Source organism: Chiloscyllium punctatum, chromosome 4 (assembly GCF_047496795.1).
Source record: "Chiloscyllium punctatum isolate Juve2018m chromosome 4, sChiPun1.3, whole genome shotgun sequence".
Lineage (NCBI taxonomy): Eukaryota > Metazoa > Chordata > Chondrichthyes > Orectolobiformes > Hemiscylliidae > Chiloscyllium > Chiloscyllium punctatum.
The window spans coordinates 32,323,869-32,343,974 of NC_092742.1; the positions used below are offsets into that span (position 1 = coordinate 32,323,869).

The following is a 20,106-nucleotide window of genomic DNA, read 5'->3' on the forward strand; positions in this document are numbered from 1 at the left end:
TTTCAAGTATAACTGTGTTCCTCAGCTGAGCAATGGCAAATTCAGGTGACTGTTGTGAGCTTTCCTCCAGCAATGTGTTTTAGCTGATAAAGCAGTGTTGACGATATCTTCTACAACATACATGTAGATATTATAAAATCAAAGAATTCAACAGACATTTATTCCAACTAACCATGACATACAAACTTACTCAGCCACACAAGTGTCTGGGCTAATATTAAGCCACTTACTTACAACCTTAGAGCCTGCTGGTAGGGTCCCCTGCTTCATGACATCCAAGGTAAGACGGAGTATGAGAATCTTACATCCTCAGGTCCTGTGTTATGATACAATGAAGGTATCTTGAAGTGGGTATTTTAAAACTATACTGGAGTACTGATTTAGTGTTTGCTTGATTTATTGTTGTCACATGTGCCTAAGTACAGTGAAAAGTTTGTGAGCATTACAGGCTCATAACATACAAGGACATACAGATGATAGGGCATTTAGACAGAGCAAGGCATACAAGGTTACAGCTGTACAGGACCACCATTTTTTTCCAAAGATAAAAACTTACCTAAAACAGATATGCATTGCCTTATATAGGCATGTATTGCCAATTTGATAATTACATAAACAGATAAAACAGAATTTCAAAGATTAACCTTTCAAACTTCAGTGTAAAATTGGAGTTTGGACAATTTGTCTTGATCTTGATATGATATATTTGTTTGGAGAGGTATGCACTTCTCTTCTACACTTGTTTTACAACTTAGTTGTCTTGCAATTGGCTGCAGCCACTCAATGTCACTGCATCATCATTGTGTGAATGCAACACTTGTGTTCAGTAATAATTGTGTATGATCTGGGTTTGTTGCATATTTAGAAACCACTGATAGTATCCAAGTAAAATAAATCAAAGAACTGCAGGTGGTGGAAATGTGAAACAAAAGCAGAAATTGCTGGAGAACTCAGTAAATCTGGCAGCATCTATAGACAAAAAGCAGCACTAATGCCTTGAGTCCAAACCTGTTCTGAAAAAGGGTCACTGAATTTGAAATGTTAACTCTGCCTTTTCTCCATAGCTGCCAAGTGTTTGTATTTCTAACTAACACTATCTGCTCAGAGGGGTTTGGGACCTGATTTCTTGGACATGTGTCCGATATCCCTTGTTCACAGGTACCGAGAAAAGTTAGACAGCTTTTGTGCAGATTGACAAGCCACATCTGTGTCAGATTTGGTGCACTTTGCTAACTGCAGCAATGCTGAGGGCTGTATCTAAAGCATATACTTGTTGAAGGCCTGCCTCTGTGGTTTATACCTCCACCCTTCCTTGAGTAATGTTTCAATGGTGTGGCCTCATTATCAATCAAAAGATTCTTTCTAAAGGCTTCAACTGGTACAGCTACAATGACTAATGTTTAGATCAGAGTGGTGCTGAAAAAGCACAGCAGGTCAGGCAGCATCTGAGAAGCAGGAAAATTGACATTTTGGGCAAAAGCCCTTCATCAGGAATAGAGGCAGAGAACCTCCAGAGTGGAGAGATAAACTGGGGGGGAAGAAGGTAGCAAAGAAAACAATAGGTGAATGGGGGTGGGGATGGAGGTGATAGGTCAGAGAGGAGGGTGCGGGAAGGTAGCAAAGAGTACAATAGATGAATTGGGTGGGGATGGGGCTGAGGATGGAGATGATAGGTCAGAGAAGAGGGTGGAGCAGATAGGTGGGAAGGAAGATTGGCAGGTAGGACAGGTCATGAGGACAGTGCTGGGCTGGAAGGTTGGAACTGGGGTAAGGCGGAGGGAAGGGAAATGAGGACACTGGTTAAGTCCACATTGATGCCCTGAGGTTGAAGTGTTCCGAGGCAGAAGATGAGGCGTTCTTCCTCCAGGCCTTGGATGCTGCCTGACCTGCTGTGCTTTTCCCACACCACTCTAATTGAAACTCTGGTTTCCAGCATCTGCAGTCCTCACTTTTGCCTACAATGACTAATGTGATGAGTCATCCTGACTGTTCCTCTTTGGGAAAATCACACTTATGTCTTTGTTGCAGCATCTTCTAACAAACTGGTCAATAGACTCTTGGTGTTACTGTCTGTATGACATAGCTGAAGTTAATTCTTATATTGAGTTAGTCTTCAAGAACCTTGCAGATCTTATATGGATTCTTGTGACATCTGTAGAATGACCAGAGGCATCAGTTACATAAAGCCCCACCTTGTCAATAGCACACAAAGTTTTTACAGCTCTTTTCTCAGGATCACCTATCTGTAAAAGAGAACTGCATATGTCAAACAGTACTCATTCAATAAAGGTATGTCTAGATACCCAAGGCATTATATGACTTATTTGTCCTCAGTACCTTGAGCCATGTGTCTCTGACTTTGTATCGGTGTAAAATTCCCTTCCTTAATGCCATTCATTTGCAGCTGTTGTTGTGAAAAACTTAAGCATCATCTGCCCACAACAGAGTATTCTAGCCTTCCAGCTTTTGGTGCTGCACTGAACTAGCTTTTGTGTTTGCATTCAGCAGGTCAGTTAGCATCTGTTGACAAAAACAAAGTCTCAAAATGGTTGTAGTACAGGAGGCCATTTGGCCTGACATATCCATGCCATCCATTTTAGCCACTCCCTACACCTATTCCCTGCAATTTACTCCTATTCAGATAATTAACCCATTCTCTTTTGAAAGCCATTACTGAATCCACCTTCCCCACAATTTCACTCTGTACATTCCAGATTCTATCCACCCATCACACCAAAATGTTTCCCCCCCCATGTTGTCTAACTCCTCAGGATCTTCTAATTCTATCAAATCTCCTCTCAATCTTCTCCTGTCTTTGTGGAGGAGACCCTCCATTTTATCCACATGCTTAAAGTTTCTCAACCTTCTCCCGTCTATCCACATGATTACAGTTTCTCATCCCTGGAACAATTCCTCTGGATTTTTTCCCCTGAGCTCTCTATTGATTTTGTATCTTTTCTAAAGTGTGGGGTTGAGAACGGAAGAGCTAAGTTGTGCATCGATTGCTGGGAAGGATCTATTGTGCTACTGCCAGCAACAATAAAGAGCTGCGAAGGTTATCTGTAGCTTTTATTTGTAAAACCTATTGGGTTCTCAGCTTCAGAACATGATTAAGAGTTAATGGAAGTGTTAAGATTTATGTCACTAGAAAGGCAATTTTGTGGTTTATGAGATGATGTGGTATCACATTAAGCAAACTTCTAGACTCTCCAAACTGAGATTTTATATCCTTAATTGTCAAAGATAAAAAAGGAGGAACCTTGTGTATAAGATAAGAAACCTATGACTCTGTGTGGATAATTTATTTTCAACAATGAAAATAATCATCAAGGTTAATAAAAAGCCATTTGCTCTTCAAAGTTTGTCTCTATATCATTCCAATACGCCTAGCATGGCATTCAATAATATTTGAACATTCTTAATCACAATTACCTAATCTACTATTATCAAACTTAGCCAAAGGTTAGAGTCATAACGGTTTACAGCATGGAAACAGGAAACTTACAAGAACACCCAGATCTCTCTGTATTGCCCCTTTACCCAAATTGATTCCATTTAGGTAGTAATCTGCCTTCCTGTTCTTGCCACCAAAGTGGATAATCTTACATTTATCCACATTGAACTGCATCTGCCATGCATCTGACCACTCACCTAACCTGTCCAGGTCACCCTGTAATCTCCTAACATCCTCCTCACATTTCATCAGCAAATTTGCTAATGTTATTACTAATTCCATCTTCTATTAGTAATTAAAGGATTGGACACTCTGGAGGCAGGAAGCATGTTTCCGCTGATGGGTGAGTGCCGAACCAGAGGACACTGCTTAAAAATACAGGGTAGACCATTTAGGACAGAGATGAGGAGAAACCTCTTCACCCAGAGAGTGGTGGCTGTGTGGAATGCTCTGCCCCAGAGGGCAGTGGAGGCCCAGTCTCTGGATTCATTTAAGAAAGAGTTGGATAGAGCTCTCAAGTATAGTGGAATCAAGGGTTATGGAGATAAGGCAGGAACAGGATACTGATTAAGGATGATCAGCCATGATCATATTGAATAGTGGTGCAGGCTCGAAGGGCAGAATGGCCTACTCCTGCACCTATTGTCTATTGTCTATTATCCATCTCGCTCAGTTTTCATAATCCAGTCCCATTTGCCTCTGTTTGGTCCATATCCTTCCAGCCCTATCCATCTATGTACCTCTCCAAATGTTTCTTAAATGACAAAGTTGTACTTGCCTCCACCAGTTGTTCAATATAGTTTTCACTATTTTTAATTTATGGTCTCATGGCATGAAATAATGCTACATGTTGAGCTAAATTGACCAAATTTGCAAAAACTGGGAAATATTGAATGTCACAGGAAGCTGTTGGGGTGACCAATGGCAGTGGTGAAGAGAGGGGCAATTGAAGAATGAAGGTCATGTGTTGACATCACCTGAAATATGTCCCACCAGAATTGGCAACTGTATCCCAATAATCCTTGAAAAAGTGTCATTGACAATGGAGCAGCTGGCACTAAAGAGGCAAGTTGGGGAGAGAAGTTTGCTCAATGCATTACAATAGGATGTGATGGGTGCCCACATGAAGGAAGACAGAACTTCATATGGATTTTCTCCCCCAGAGCCAGTTTATATTTGATGAAAAAGAAAAAGATGAAAACTGGGAGAGTTGACCTATTTTTAGAAACTTGTTGAGACAGCAGGAGTTTGAATGAAACTTCAGGACTGTCTTGGCCAAATTGGGATAACTGGTCACTTTGAGTTCAGCTTAGCAATGCTATTTATAATGTAGCTGCTGAGTATAAATGGTTCTCATCCCCTGAACCATTCCTGTTGCTGCTCTCTGTATCCTTTGGTGTATATATGCCATGCAGGATTAGAATGGCACACAGTTCTCCAAGCGAGTTCTGACTCCTTTATTATTAATACTTAAGATAATAACTGTAGAATTATTGCTCTAACTACACATTCCAACATTTGAATTGCTTTTAAAGTTGCAATATTGAAATTGTGAGTTTACCAATAACCTCAGGCACTTTTTGAAGTCTTCATTTTTCATGATGTACCTGTGCTGCTCATTCTTTTATCCAATATACAATGCTTTGGGTTTGCTAAAGTTGGATTTCATTTTGCCATGGGCCTGCCTATTTGCACTAATGAATGTGAGTTGAAGGTCAGTGTGTCCTTTATTGTTATGTCCTAGAAACCTTGAACTTCTTTAATAACTTAGGGGTTCATATATAGATTCCCTGATATGTTTGTTATTGTTCAATGTATTCAGCCCATTGAATGTTTTTGTTGCTGAGGATGGGGTGAGGTGGTTGGAATAGCCTGACAATAGGCTGGTTAGTTTTACATCGTGATGTTTTGTGCCACCTAGTGGTTTGGTTGAAAATTGACAAATTCAATTGCTGTTAGAATCACAGAATCCCTCCAGAAAAATAATAAGAAAAAATACATAACCAGGAGACACCTTTGGGGAGAGGTGGGCACTGTGGGGGATGGAGTGCTTTAAAAAAATAGAATACCTCCAGTGTAGAAGAAGGCCATTTGGCCCATCAAGGCCACACCAGCCCTCCAAAGAGCATCCCACCCAGGCCCACCCCACTACCCTTTCCCTGTAACCTTGCATTTCCTGTAAAAAAAACCACCTAGCCTGCACATCTTTGTCCTGGTAAAAGAATTTTTCAGTAAAGGAATTCCTCTCTAATCTCAATGATTTCTTGCAAAAGAATCTTCAGATTTAACAGCAAAACTATTTACCCCACTTTTAAGAATCTGTGAGGGATCTGAGTGACATGAGAGATAGTGACATTGGTGGCTTTGGGGCATTCTCCCAACTAATGAATTGGACCAGGCTGCATCTCTGGGCTTTTCACTCACTGCCATAGTGTTCATTGCTCTGGGCCTCTCTTCAGCATCCAGGTCTTGAACTGCCTTTTTTATACATTTATCCCTTAGCCAGAGATACCAAGCTGATAGCCCTGCTGTCTTGCCTTACTCTCTGGCACACACACAATGTCAGGAAGCTTGATGTTATTATCCAGCAAGTCTCAGTCAAGTCAAGAGCTTAGCTTTTGCTTGGGGAGTCCTGGTACAGTAAGCCAAGTGAAGTCCGGGTTTGGGGTGGTCAGAGTCATGATACTGTCCTTATAAAGATGAGCCAAATGATGGGCAGCCAACTACACAATCTGACTCTTCCTTCATATTGTGGGTTAAATTCTTCCTGGAATGAGAGAGGGAAGGTAAGGGTGTGTGAGAAATAAAGCTCACACACTTCAGTAATTTCAGTCCGAGACAAATCTGAATCAGTAGTGTCCTTTATTTTACTCTTGCAAGAGGGTGTGATGTCCACTATCTACAAGGCAAGGGACACACACACCGAATTCAACCAATACATGATATTTATATAATTTGGTTTCTATTTTTTAATTTCATTGCTCCTCCCCTGTTTACATCTTCCACTTCCCTAAGACCGGCACCCATTACTCCTGTTTATCTCTTGCCTTATCCAGCCTTGTCTGTGGCAAAATGCTTATTTCTGGCCTCACAAGGCCGTTTGACCTCATCCGTTTGGGTCATTGTTCGGCATATCCTTTCTTCACAATTATCTAATCCCTCCATCTGTGCCTTCCCCTACCATACTGATCCTTATGACCCTTTTAATTGGGGTTTGTTCCTGTGTTTCTGTAAAAATGGGAAACCGATGTTCATACCTACTGTTTGTACAGGCGTATCTAGCTTGCATACAATTTTAGCTAATACAAAAACAATTATGTATTTCCTCCACATAGTTTCCATTCTTGTTGACTCAGCTCTTGGCTGAAACAATTACACACTGGTGTGAGTTCATTTACTTTGTATAAGTAATTAGAATTGCAGAAGTAACATTACTCTACCTATATGCCACTGGTGGTATAATTGTTAGTTTTGGTGAAGGTCCCAGTGGGAGAGTAGACATTGTGGCTCAGTGGTTAGCATTGCTGCCTCACAGTGCCACAGACCTGGGTTCAATTCCAGCCTCAGGCAACTATCTGTGCGCAGTTTGCACATTCTCCCCGTGTCTGCGTGGGTTTCCTCCAGGTGCTCCGGTTTCCTCCCACAATCCAAAGACGTGCAGGTTAGGCAAATCGACCAAGCTAAATTGCCCATAGTGTCCAGGGATGTGTAGCTTAGGTGCATTAGTCAGGGCAAATGTAGAGTAATAGGGTAGGGCAATGGGTCTGGGTGGGTTACTCTTTGGTGGATTGGTGTGGACGGCCTGGGCCAAAGGGCCTGTTTCCACACTGCAGTGATTCTATGATTCTACTCTATGATTGCAGAGGGCATGCAGAGTTATTGGCATAAGGTAAGATGCTGCCAGTGATAGTGAGAGTGGTTGAGCATGAGCCAGGTGGGAGAGGGTGCAGTAAGTGAGATTGAGTGAGCATGAGGTTTAGGAGAGATGACAGCATTACCCTGGCGGATGGAGAAGGACATTGACCTTCCTCATACAGTACTGGGCAGTTCTGCAGAAAAGTGCAGCTCCTTTAAGCCAGGTAACAACCCGAGACCATGTTGGCATGGTATGGCATTGTGATCTTTTACTGCTGGTCCTGGTGGAGGGGGAGGAGGAAGTCCCTTGTTGGTACCATACTGTCCTGCTGAACCCTCCCTGAAAAATGGGGAAGGGTATGTCTGGGTACACAGTAGGCTTTTATGGGCGCATGGGACATGAGTGTTTGATGCTTACCTGCTGAGTGGTGAGTTATTGTGGGTGGTAAGATAGGGATGAAATCCAATGTGAGAGACACAGCACGGAATTGTTGGGAAGTATGGAGGCAGAGCTAATGATGATAACCCATTAGGTCTTGTGGCGAAAAAAACCTCCTGCCATATTATTGGCCAATTTTTCCTGGAATGAGAGAAAAGGAGGGATTGAGAGAGATGAAAGTGGGTTGCATAGCTCTTAATGCAAGTGGGGGCAAATGGGGGCGAGGGGGAGTGGGAGTGAGGGAAGATGTTACATGTGATTGTGAGAGTGATGGAGCATGGTGGGAGGTGGGCGCAGTAGCAGAGATAGAGTGTGGCACGGAGAAGATGGTAGCACTCACCCGAGCAAAGTGGAGGTCATTGACTTTTATCTTATATCACTGGACAATCCTCCAGATAGTTGAGATCACATTGCTGGAACTCAGACCAGGCGGGCAAGGTCTGGTGCATTGGTTTCCTTTGCCAATCCTGGAGGACTCCTCTAATCAACCCATCCAGCTGGACTCCAGTTTAGCAAGAGTCCAATTTCCCCTTATCTGCCATGTCTGGGGTAAATGTCAGCAACCATGCAGAACGACAGACCTATAACATTTGCCTGGGTGTACAATGGCCTTTCAAAGGTGGCACCGGTACCAGGTATCCCAGAATAGCCCAGAGTGGTGAGTGTTCTGCCATTGTTAGCAGGGTATTGGACAACAGGGTGCCATAGAGTTAAATAGGTGACAGTGTAAGAAAACACACCAGGACTCCAGAGCGGAACCCTCCATGAAATGTGACAGAGGTGACTCTTAGTCTATTTCTGGTAAGATTCAGCTCAAAATGTCCTTGAAAATAATAACTTTGGAGGGTGAATTTTAATATTATTGCAGTGGTTCAAGAAGGCAGTTCATCACCCAACTAAGGATGGGCAATAAATACTGGCCAGCCAGTGGCAACCACATTCCACAAATGAACAGAAAAAAAAATTATAACTTATATATAAGAAAGTAAATTGAATGAGGCATAAACTAGATAACTGTTTCAGGTTAGGCTAACATGTCTCGCTAACTGATAGTGTTCTGATGCAAAACCTTGATCCATTTGAATTTACATTCATACACTAATTGCTGTTTGAGTAATAGGTTTATTAGTAGCACTTGTGTAAACATTTAATAGTCATTTACAACACATTTTTAAAATGTACTATATATATATATATATATATATATATATAAAAGGATTTCTAGTTCATTATTGGGGCCGTCCTTTACCTTCGGACTAATTGCTCAATCCCAGGCTAAAACAATGAAATGCAGTATATATCTCTGCAAGAAGAGGCAGTTGATCCATTAATGAAGAAAAATTACACATCAGGTACTTGGCATAAAAACACTGATATAATGTGGTGCATACTATCGAGATAACATTTATGAGATAACAACTTGCTGTAGGCGTTAGAAATGGAAATCAGTTTTGTTGACAACACAAACTTGCAATAACTGTCATTCATTAATTCATTTACTTTACATCGCATTTCCATGAAGAACAATCCATGATTTAAGACAAAGATTTAGCTAATGTCTTAGTAAAAAATAAGACTACAATCTGGAGCTATACTTACATATGCATTGTGAGAAACATATATCTAAAATAAATGTCAGCTTTTTTTAATTGTTGCTTAAAACTCCTTTAAATGACACATATTTGAAATATTGAACTGTTACAGTGGGTCACCAAGTTTTAGAATTATGTCACAATAATTCTTGGCGATCACCAAGAATAAAATGTAATTAGTCGATTCATTATTGTGTAGAAAATAATAATCCTGTAGAAAATGCATACGCCAGTGCTTGAGATATATCTTTTAATAATCATTCAACTTGTGATTCTAATTGGTCCGGCTCAGGATTTTCCCACTTTTATGTAACAGTTACTTCCTCAGCCATTGCAGCAGAGGTTTTGCGGCAAAATTTACTTTAGTAACCACAAAACATACGATCACTCCCACACCCCACTGTGTGAACTTTACACCCACTCCCCTGTCATGTACAGTGTATACACACACCCCGTTCGTGTATAGTATACCCCCACTTCCCCATCGTGTACAGTATACACCCACTACCCCGTCTTGTGCAGTATATACCCACTCCCCCGTCATGTACAGTATACCCCCGCTCCCCTGTCATGTACAGTATACACCCACTACCTGTCGTGTACAGTATACCCCCACTCCCCCATCATGTACAGTATGCACCCGCTCCCCTGTCATGTACAGTATACACCCACTACCTGTCGTGTACAGCATACCCCCACTCCCCCATCATGTACAGTATGCACCCACTACCTGTCGTGTACAGTATACCCCCACTCCCCTGTCATGTACAGTATACACCCACTACCTGTCGTGTACAGTATACCCCCACTTCCCTGTCATGTACAGTATATACCCATTCCCCCGTCATGTACAGTATACACCCACTACCTGTCGTGTACAGTATACCCCCACTCCCCTGTCATGTACAGTATACACCCACTACCTGTCGTGTACAGTATACACCCACTCCCCTGTAATGTACAGCATATACACACTCCCCTGTCGTGTACAGTATACCCCACTCCCTCATCATGTACAGTATACACCCACTCCCCTGTCGTGTACAGTGTATACCCACTCCCCCGTTGTGTACAGTATATACCCACTCCCCCCTTGTGTACAGTATATACCAATTCCCCGTCATGTACAATATACTCCTACTCCCCCGTCGTGTACAGTATATACCCACTCCCCCATCATGTACAGTATACTCCCACTCCCCGTTGTGTACAGTATACCCCCACTCCCCCGTGTACAGTATATACCCACTCCCCGTCGTGTAGAGTATATACCCACACCCCCGCAATGTACAATATACACCCACTGCCCCGTTGTGTACAGTATATACCCAACCCCATCATGTACAGTATATACCCACTCCCCCTTGTGTACAATATACACTCACTCCCCGTCATGTACCATATACACCTACTCCCCCGTTGTGTACAGTGTACACCCACTCCTCCATTGTGTACAGTATACACCCATTCCCCGTCGTGTAGAGTATATACCCACTGCCCCGTCGTGTACAGTATGTACCCACTGCCCCGTCGTGTACAGTATACCCCCACTCCCCCATCTTGCAATATACACCTGCTCCCCCATAAGGTACAGTATATACCCACTGCCCCGTCGTGTATAGTATACCCCCACTCCCCCATCATGTATCATATACACCCACTCCCCCGTCATGTACAGTATACCCCCACTGCCCCATTGTGTACAGTATACCCCCACTGCCCCATCATGTACAGAATATACCCACTTCCCCGTCGTGTACAGTATACACCCACTACCCCGTCTTGTGCAGTATATACCCATTCCTCCGTCGTGTACAGTATACACCCACTACCCCGTCTTGTGCAGTATATACCCATTCCTCCGTCATGTACAGTATACCCCCACTCCCCCGTTGTGTACAGTATACCCCCATTTCCCCATCGTGTACAGTATATACCCACACCCCCGTTGTGCACAGTATACCTCCACTTCCCTGTCATGTACAGTATACCCCCACTGCCCCGTCATGTATAGTATATACACACTGCCCCGTAGTGTACAGTATATACCCAACCCCATCGTGTACAGTATATACCCAACCCCATCATGTACAGTATACCCCCACTCCCCTGTCGTGTACAGTATGCACCCACTCCCCCATCGTGTACAGTATACCCCCACTCCCCCATCGTGTACAGTATACCCCCACTCCCTCATCGTGTACAGTATATACCCACTCCCCTGTCGTGTATAGTATATACCCACTCCCCCATTGTGTACAGTATATACCAATTCCCTGTCATGTACAGTATATACCCACTCCCCCGTCGTGTACAGTATACCCCCAGTCCCCCATCATGTACAGTATATACCCACTCCCCCTTGTGTACAATATACACCCACTCCCCGTCATGTATAATATAGACCCACTCCCCCGTTGTGTACAGTGTACACCCACTCCTCTGTTGTGTACAGTATACACCCACTCCCCGTCGTGTAGAGTATATACCCACTGCCCCGTCGTGTACAGTATACCCCCACTCCCCCGTCATGTACAGTATATAGCCACTCCCCCGTCGTGTACCGTATACACCCACTCCCCGTCGTGTAGAGTATATACCCACTGCCCCGTCGTGTACAGTATACCCCCACTCCCCCATCATGTACAGTATATAGCCACTCCCCCGTCGTGTACAGTATACCCCCACTCCCCTGTTGTGTACAGTATATACCCACTGCCCCGTCGTGTGCAGTATATACCCACTCCCCGTCGTGTAGTACATACCCACTCCCCCGTCGTGTACAGTATATACCCACTGCCCCATCATGTACAATATACACCCACTCCCGTCATGTATAGTACATACCCACTGCCCCGTCGTGTACAGTATATACCCACTTCCCCGTCATGTACACTATACACCCACCCCCCGTTGTGTACAGTATATACCCACTCCCCCGTCATGTACAGTATGCACCCACTCCCCCGTCGTGTACAATACACACTTACTCCCCCGTCATGTACAGTATATACCTACTCCCCCGTTGTGTACAGTATACCCCCACTACCCCGTTGTGTACAGTATACACCCACTCCCCCGTTGTGTACAGTATACACCCACTCCCCCATCGTGTACAGTATATACCCACTCCCCCGTCGTGTACAGTATATACCCACTCCCCCGTCGTGTACAATATACACCCACTCCTCCGTCGTGTACAGTATACCGCCACTCCCCCATCGTGTACAGTATATGCCCACTCCCCCTTCGTGTACAGTATATACCCACTCCCCTGTTGTGTTCAGTATATACCCACTCCCCCATGTGTACAATATACACCCACTTCCCCGTCATGTACAGTATACACCCACTACCCCGTCGTGCACTGTATACCCCCACTCCCCCGTTGTGTACAGTATATACCCACCCCCTGCCGTGTATAGTATATACCCAGACCCCCGTCGAGTACAATATACACCCACTGACCCGTCATGTATAGTACATACCCACTGCCCCGTCGTGTACAGTATATACCCACTCCCCCGTGTACAGTATATACCCACTACCCGTCGGGTACAATATACACTCACTCCCCCATCATTTTCAGCATATACCCACCTCCCGTCGTGTACAGTATACCCCCACTCCCCCATCATGTACAGTATATACCCACTCCAGCGTCGTGTACAGTATATACCCAGTGCCCTGTCGTGTACAGTATCCACCCACTCCCATCGTGTACAGTATATACACGCTGCCCTGTCGTGTAGTACATACCCACTCCCCCGTCGTGTACAGTATATACCCACTGCCCCGTCGTGTACAGTATATACCCACACCTCCGTCGTGTACAGTATATACCCACTCCCCGCCGTGTAGTACATACCCACTCCCCCGTCGTGTACAGTATATACCCACTGCCCCATCATGTACAATATACACCCACTCCCGTCATGTATAGTACATACCCACTGCACCATCGTGTACAGTATATACCCACTGCCCCGTCATATACAGTATACACCCACTACCCCATCGTGTACAGTATATACCCACTGCCCCGTCGTGTACAGTATACACCCACTCCCGTCATGTACAATATACACCCATTCCCCTGTCGTGTACAGTATATACCCACTCCCCCATCGTGTACAGTATATACCCACTGCCCCGTCGAGTACAGTATACACCCACTCCCATCGTGTACTGTATACCCCCACTCCCCCGTTATGTACAGTATATACCCACTCCCCCATTGTGTACAGTATACCCCCACTCCCCCATTATGTGCAGTATACACCCACTCCCCCATTATGTACAGTATATACCCACTCCATCGTGTACAGCATACCCCCACTGCCCCATCATGTACAGTATATACACACTCCCCCGTCATGTACAGTATATACCCACTACCCGTCGTGTACAGTATACCACCACTCCACCATCATGTACAATATACACCCACTCCCCCGTTTGTACAGTATATACCCAACCCCATCGTGTACAGTATACCACCACTCCACCATCATGTACAGTATACCCCCACTCCCCCATCGTGTACAGTATATACCCACTCCCCCGTCATGTACAGAATACACCCACTTCCCCGTCATGTACACTATACACCCACCCCCCCGTCATGTACAGTATATACCCACTCCCTCGTCATGTACAGTATGCACCCACTCCCCCGTCATGTACAATACACACTTACTCCCCCGTCATGTACAGTATATACCCACTCCCCCGTTGTGTACAGTATACCCCCACTCCCCCGTTGTGTACAGTATACACCCACTCCCCCATCGTGTACAGTATACCCCACTCTGTCGTGTACAGTATATACCCACTCCCCCGTCGTGTACAATATACACCCACTCCTCCGTCGTGTACAGTATACCCCCACTCCCTCATCGTGTACAGTATATGCCCACTCCCCCGTTGTGTACAGTATACCCACACTCCCCCATCGTGTACAGTATATACCCACTCCCTTGTCGTGTACACCCACTCCCCCAATGTGTACAGTATATACCCACTCCCCCCCTTGTGTACAGTATATACCAATTCCCCGTCATGTACATTATACTCCCACTGCCCTGTTGTGTACAGTATATACCCACTTCCCCCGTCGTGCAATATACACCCACTCCCCCGTCGTGTATAGTATATATCCACTCCCCCATTGTGTACAGTATACCCCCACTCCCTGTCATGTACAGTATATACCCACTCCCCCGTCGTGTACAGTATACCCCCAGTCCCCCATCATGTACAGTATATACCCACACCCCTGTCATGTACAATATACACCCACTGCCCCGTCGTGTACAGGATATACCGACTCCCCCATGTATACAATATACACCCACTTCCCTGTCATGTACAGTATACACCCACTACCCCGTCGTGCACTGTATACCCCCACTCCCCCGTCGTGTACAGTATATACCCACTCCCCCGTCGTGTACAGTATATACCCACTGCCCCATCATGTACAATATACACCCACTCCCGTCATGTATAGTATATACCCACTGCCCCATCGTGTACAGTATATACCCACTGCCCCGTCGTGTAAAGTATACACCCACTACCCCGTCGTGTACAGTATATACCCATTCCCCTGTCGTGTACAATATATACCCACTCCCCCGTCGTGTACAGTATATACCCACTGCCCCGTCGTGTACAGTATACACCCTCTCCCATCGTGTACAGTATACACCCACTGCCCCATCATGTACAGTATATACCCACTGCCCCATCGTGTACAGCATACACCCACTGCCCCGTCGTGTACAGCATACACCCACTCCCCCATTGTGTACAGTATACACCCACTGCCCCATCGTGTACAGTATAAACCCACTGCCCCATCGTGTACAGCATACACCCACTCCCCCGTCATGTACAGTATACACCCACTCCCGTTGTGTACAGTATATACACGCTGCCCCATCGTGTACAGTATATACCCACTGCCCCGTCATGTACAGTATATACCCACTCCCCCATCGTGTACAGTACACACCCACTGCCCCATCATGTACAGTATACACCCAGTACCCCGTCATGTACAGTATATACACACTGCCCCGTCGTGTACAGTATACACCCACTGCCCCATCATGTACAGTATATACCCACTGCCCCATCGTGTACAGTATATACCCACTGCCCCATCGTGTACAGCATACACCCACTCCCCCGTCGTGTACAGTATAAACCCACTCCCCCGTCGTGTACAGTATACACCCACTGCCCCATCATGTACAGTATATACCCACTGCCCATCGTGTACAGTATATACCCACTGCCCCATTGTGTACAGCATACACCCACTCCCCCGTCGTGTACAGTATACACCCACTCCCGTTGTGTACAGTATATACACGCTGCCCCATCGTGTACAGTATATACCCACTGCCCCGTCATGTACAGTATATACCCACTCCCCCGTCGTGTACAGTATACACCCACTGCCCCATCGTGTACAGTATATACCCACTGCCCCAAGATGTACAGTATACACCCACTACCCCGTCGTGTACAGTATATACCCACTGCCCCGTCGTGTACAGTATACACCCACTGCCCCATCATGTACAGTATATACCCACTGCCCCATCGTGTACAGTATATACCCACTGACCCATCGTGTACAGCATACACCCACTACCCCATCATGTACAGTATATACCCACTGCCCCGTCATGTACAGTATATACCCACTCCCCCGTCGTGTACAGTATACACCCACTGCCCCATCGTGTACAGTATATACCCACTCCCCCGTCGTGTACAGTATACACCCACTCCCCCGTCGTGTACAGTGTACACCCACTGCCCATCGTGTACAGTATATACCCACTGCCCCATTGTGTACAGCATACACCCACTCCCCCGTCGTGTACAGTATACACCCACTCCCGTTGTGTACAGTATATACACGCTGCCCCATCGTGTACAGTATATACCCACTGCCCCGTCATGTACAGTATATACCCACTCCCCCGTCGTGTACAGTATACACCCACTGCCCCATCGTGTACAGTATATACCCACTGCCCCAAGATGTACAGTATACACCCACTACCCCGTCGTGTACAGTATATACCCACTGCCCCGTCGTGTACAGTATACACCCACTGCCCCATCATGTACAGTATATACCCACTGCCCCATCGTGTACAGTATATACCCACTGACCCATCGTGTACAGCATACACCCACTACCCCATCATGTACAGTATATACCCACTGCCCCGTCATGTACAGTATATACCCACTCCCCCGTCGTGTACAGTATACACCCACTGCCCCATCGTGTACAGTATATACCCACTCCCCCGTCGTGTACAGTATACACCCACTCCCCCGTCGTGTACAGTGTACACCCACTGCCCCATCATGTACAGTATATACCCACTACCCCGTCGTGTACAGTATATACCCACTGCCCCGTCGTGTACAGTATACACCCACTGACCCATCGTGTACAGCATACACGCACTACCCCATCATGTACAGTATATACCCACTACCCCGTCGTGTACAGTATATACCCACTGCACCATCATGTACAGTATATACCCACTGACCCATCGTGTACAGCATACACGCACTACCCCATCATGTACAGTATATACCCACTGCCCCGTCATGTACAGTATACACCCACTCTCCATCGTGTGAAGTATATGATGTATGTCCCATGCCAACTGTTTATGTATTGCATAATCCTGTATTGTGAAATGCCCAGACTAGGATTGAGACTGATATTGATGCTCACGTCACTTTTGTTTGAACGTTTTCTTAATGATAGGGAATGATTGTAATTGCTGAAGTGGACATTAACTGTGCAGCAACAATCTCAAACCGGGTCTGACAACCTACCCTCCTCAATATTTTAGCCAGCACCATTCGAAAGAGGATCTCCTATGGTTGGTCAGAGTGCTGTCTGTCTCATGTGTGAAGTCTCTTTACAATGCACTTTGTAAGGTTTCTTGAGACAGCTAGATAGCTGACATGGTGAAAAGGTTATCCAAAGCCTATTCCACTCATCCCAATAATTTGTATGTGTTAAAGGAAACAGCAATAATCATATCAGAGAGTCATTTGATAATACTTTAATTTCAGGCAAAAAATGCCTCCTGATATTTACAATCTAATGTTATCAAGTGAAATACATAATTTTGCTAAGTATGCAAGACCACCTTGTGTTGGTTTTTAAAAGTGAAGCTTTGGTCATTTCTTGTTCATAAACATGAGAAATACTGTAATAGAATGGAGTTTATAAGAATTATCTCTATAACAATGGCCATTCTTGCTGTTTCAGTATATCTGCCACCTTCATTCAGGATTTAGTTAAACCCAGATTTGACCAGTTCTCTCCTGACCAACCCTCCATCTTCCATGTTTCAAAACCCATATCTCATTCAAATCTACATTCCCATACCTTGATCTGTTCGCCCACGTGGATACAAGTCCACCAATGCCTCAATTTTTATTTCTGATCCTCTGGTTCAAATATATTTGTGGCTTTGACCCCATTGTCCCTCTATCCATCTTTGGGATTACAATCGTTTAAGAACACAATGGGTCCTCCATCCCTGGGCCCTTATCCATTCTTCCATAGACAGACGTCACTCCAGACATCTCTGTCTTAAGAAATTCCACCCTAACACTTTATCCAGCACCTCTCCTTGTTTAAAGATCTCCTCATAACTAACCTCTTTAACCAATCTGTTGCAATATACTTTGACCAGTAAAAGGTTTGTCTGATTTCAGTGGCTATGAAATCCCCCATTAGTATATCTTCCTGCTACAAAGTTACCAATGGAACAAACGAAACATAGCAGGCTGTTGCTGTGCACCACTGTCTTTATCAAACTGTCCCCACTAAGCTATGAATACTAGTGACGCACATTGCTAGCAGCAGACCACAAGGTACTTTCTTGTGTGGCCTATCAGCATCACTGATCAGCCAAACATGTCACCACTCAATCAAACAGATCTATCTCAAGGATCAGATAATCATTAACCACCTGAAGGTCACACAGCCATTCCCTGGTGTACCAACAATGACAGGACCAGAACTGCATATCCATCAGGGCCACAGAAAGTCACTTTACTGATGTTGTCATTTTTTTGTGACTGGACCATAATATTTTGAGGCAACCATAAAGTTAGTTTTAAACATGTGTTTCTCACACCATCCCTTTGACAAGTTTTAGTTCCCTCAAGTCTACCTTCGACAAACTCTCCCTTCGATGTGTCTCCATTTACAATAATGAAGATGGAAAGCAGAGAAATACAACTCAAAAGACAAATGTGACCATATGAAATGTATAAATAGAACTGGTTTAAAAACATTCCAAAATATCAAGGAAAAAAATCCAGAAATATTTAATATTTCCTAAACTAATACGAAAATTAAGTTGAAGCTCTGATAAAGGGTCAGATTTGAAACATGAATCGAACTAACCCCTTTCAGATGCTCACTGGGCTACCGCGAATTTCCAGGATTTCTTGCTTTCACGTAGGACTCCAAGCATTTTCAAGCAAAATATTGTATCCTTTTCCTTCTCCTGATTCTCAGAAAATTAATGCAGCTCCATCACTTCACTGTTATAAAGTCAAAAGGTCGGGAGGTTCTTTATTGGAGGGTTTGTTGCTTGCTCCAACTGGTCGATCTGCTTGTATATAAAATAATAGTCCCTTTGTGGCTGGCTCTTGTGAAGGATGTTCTTGAGGCAGTGAGGCATCGCATCAGCAGCCAATTGCAGGCTCCTCTGCTCCACGACAAGATGCAAGCAGTAATCCTCGGTCTCTGAGATGCCAAACTTTTCAGCACACTGACTGGACAGCTTCTCTGCGGTTGTCTCTGAGCTTATGGCAAATGTTTTGACATTAGATTCAAGCTCTAAAAAGTGTATACTCAGGAAATCCTACAAAAAGACCAAAGGGATGATGTATAAATCACTGGAAACAAATGAAGGCATAATTGCAGCAAGCTGTTGCAGTTCTGACCAGCAGAGGGAGCCATACACCATAACTAGAATAGCATCTCATTAAAAAAGACTGGTGGAGCCCCTACCTCCAAGTTGGGGGTCCTCAGTTCAAGTCCTACTTGCACCTGAGGTGTGTAATATTGTACTTGGTCAGGCCTGGTTAGAAATATCAACATCTTGTAGAAATTTGTCTGCATTGAGCATTCAGCATCATAGGAACGATCATTCATTCATTTTCAAAGAAAATCTACTTTTTTTTCCATATTTGGCAAATGTTTGGATGAATATTGTTGAGAGGGACAAAGGAAGACCTATTAGAATCGAGATAAGGAGAAACGTCTTCAGCCAGAGAGTGGTATATCTATGGAATGTATTGCCACAGAAGGCTGTGGAGGCCAGATTATTGAGTATATTTAAGACTGAGATAGATAGGTTCTTGAGTGTCAAGGGGATCAAGGGTTATGGGGAGAAAGTGGGAGAATGGGATTGAGAAACTTATCAGCCATACTTGAATGGTGGAGGAGACTTGATGGGCTGAGTGGCCTAATTTCTGCTCCTATGTCTTATGGTCTAAGTGAGAAGCTCTAAAAAACAAGTAGGTGCTAGAGTCCAGAGGACATCTTTCTTTTCCAAGATCATGATGGGAGAGGCTGTTACCAGTTTTACCCCTGCACCAAGTATATTAACACTCCCTTTATTAACACAGGACAAGCTTTCCATGTTGTGACCTTGTGATCAGAAAGGCCACGGTAGACAATCTATCAT

General features: G+C 44.6%; 1 protein-coding gene across 2 annotated transcripts in view; it reads right to left on the bottom strand.

Moving 5' to 3' along the window:
* Positions 1–234: 234 nt before the first annotated feature.
* The window catches only part of rin3 (Ras and Rab interactor 3), a 140,298-nt gene continuing 120,426 nt past the window's right edge, over positions 235–20,106 (bottom strand). Inside the window, exon 10 of one of the 2 annotated variants that reach the window (XM_072568326.1) lies at positions 235–316. In XM_072568326.1, the coding sequence (XP_072424427.1) occupies positions 302–316 (15 nt within the window). In that variant the 3' untranslated portion in view covers positions 235–301. Of the gene's footprint in view, positions 317–17,441; positions 19,279–20,106 lie in introns of those variants that run through there. The other variant, XM_072568324.1, reaches the window with a different exon arrangement.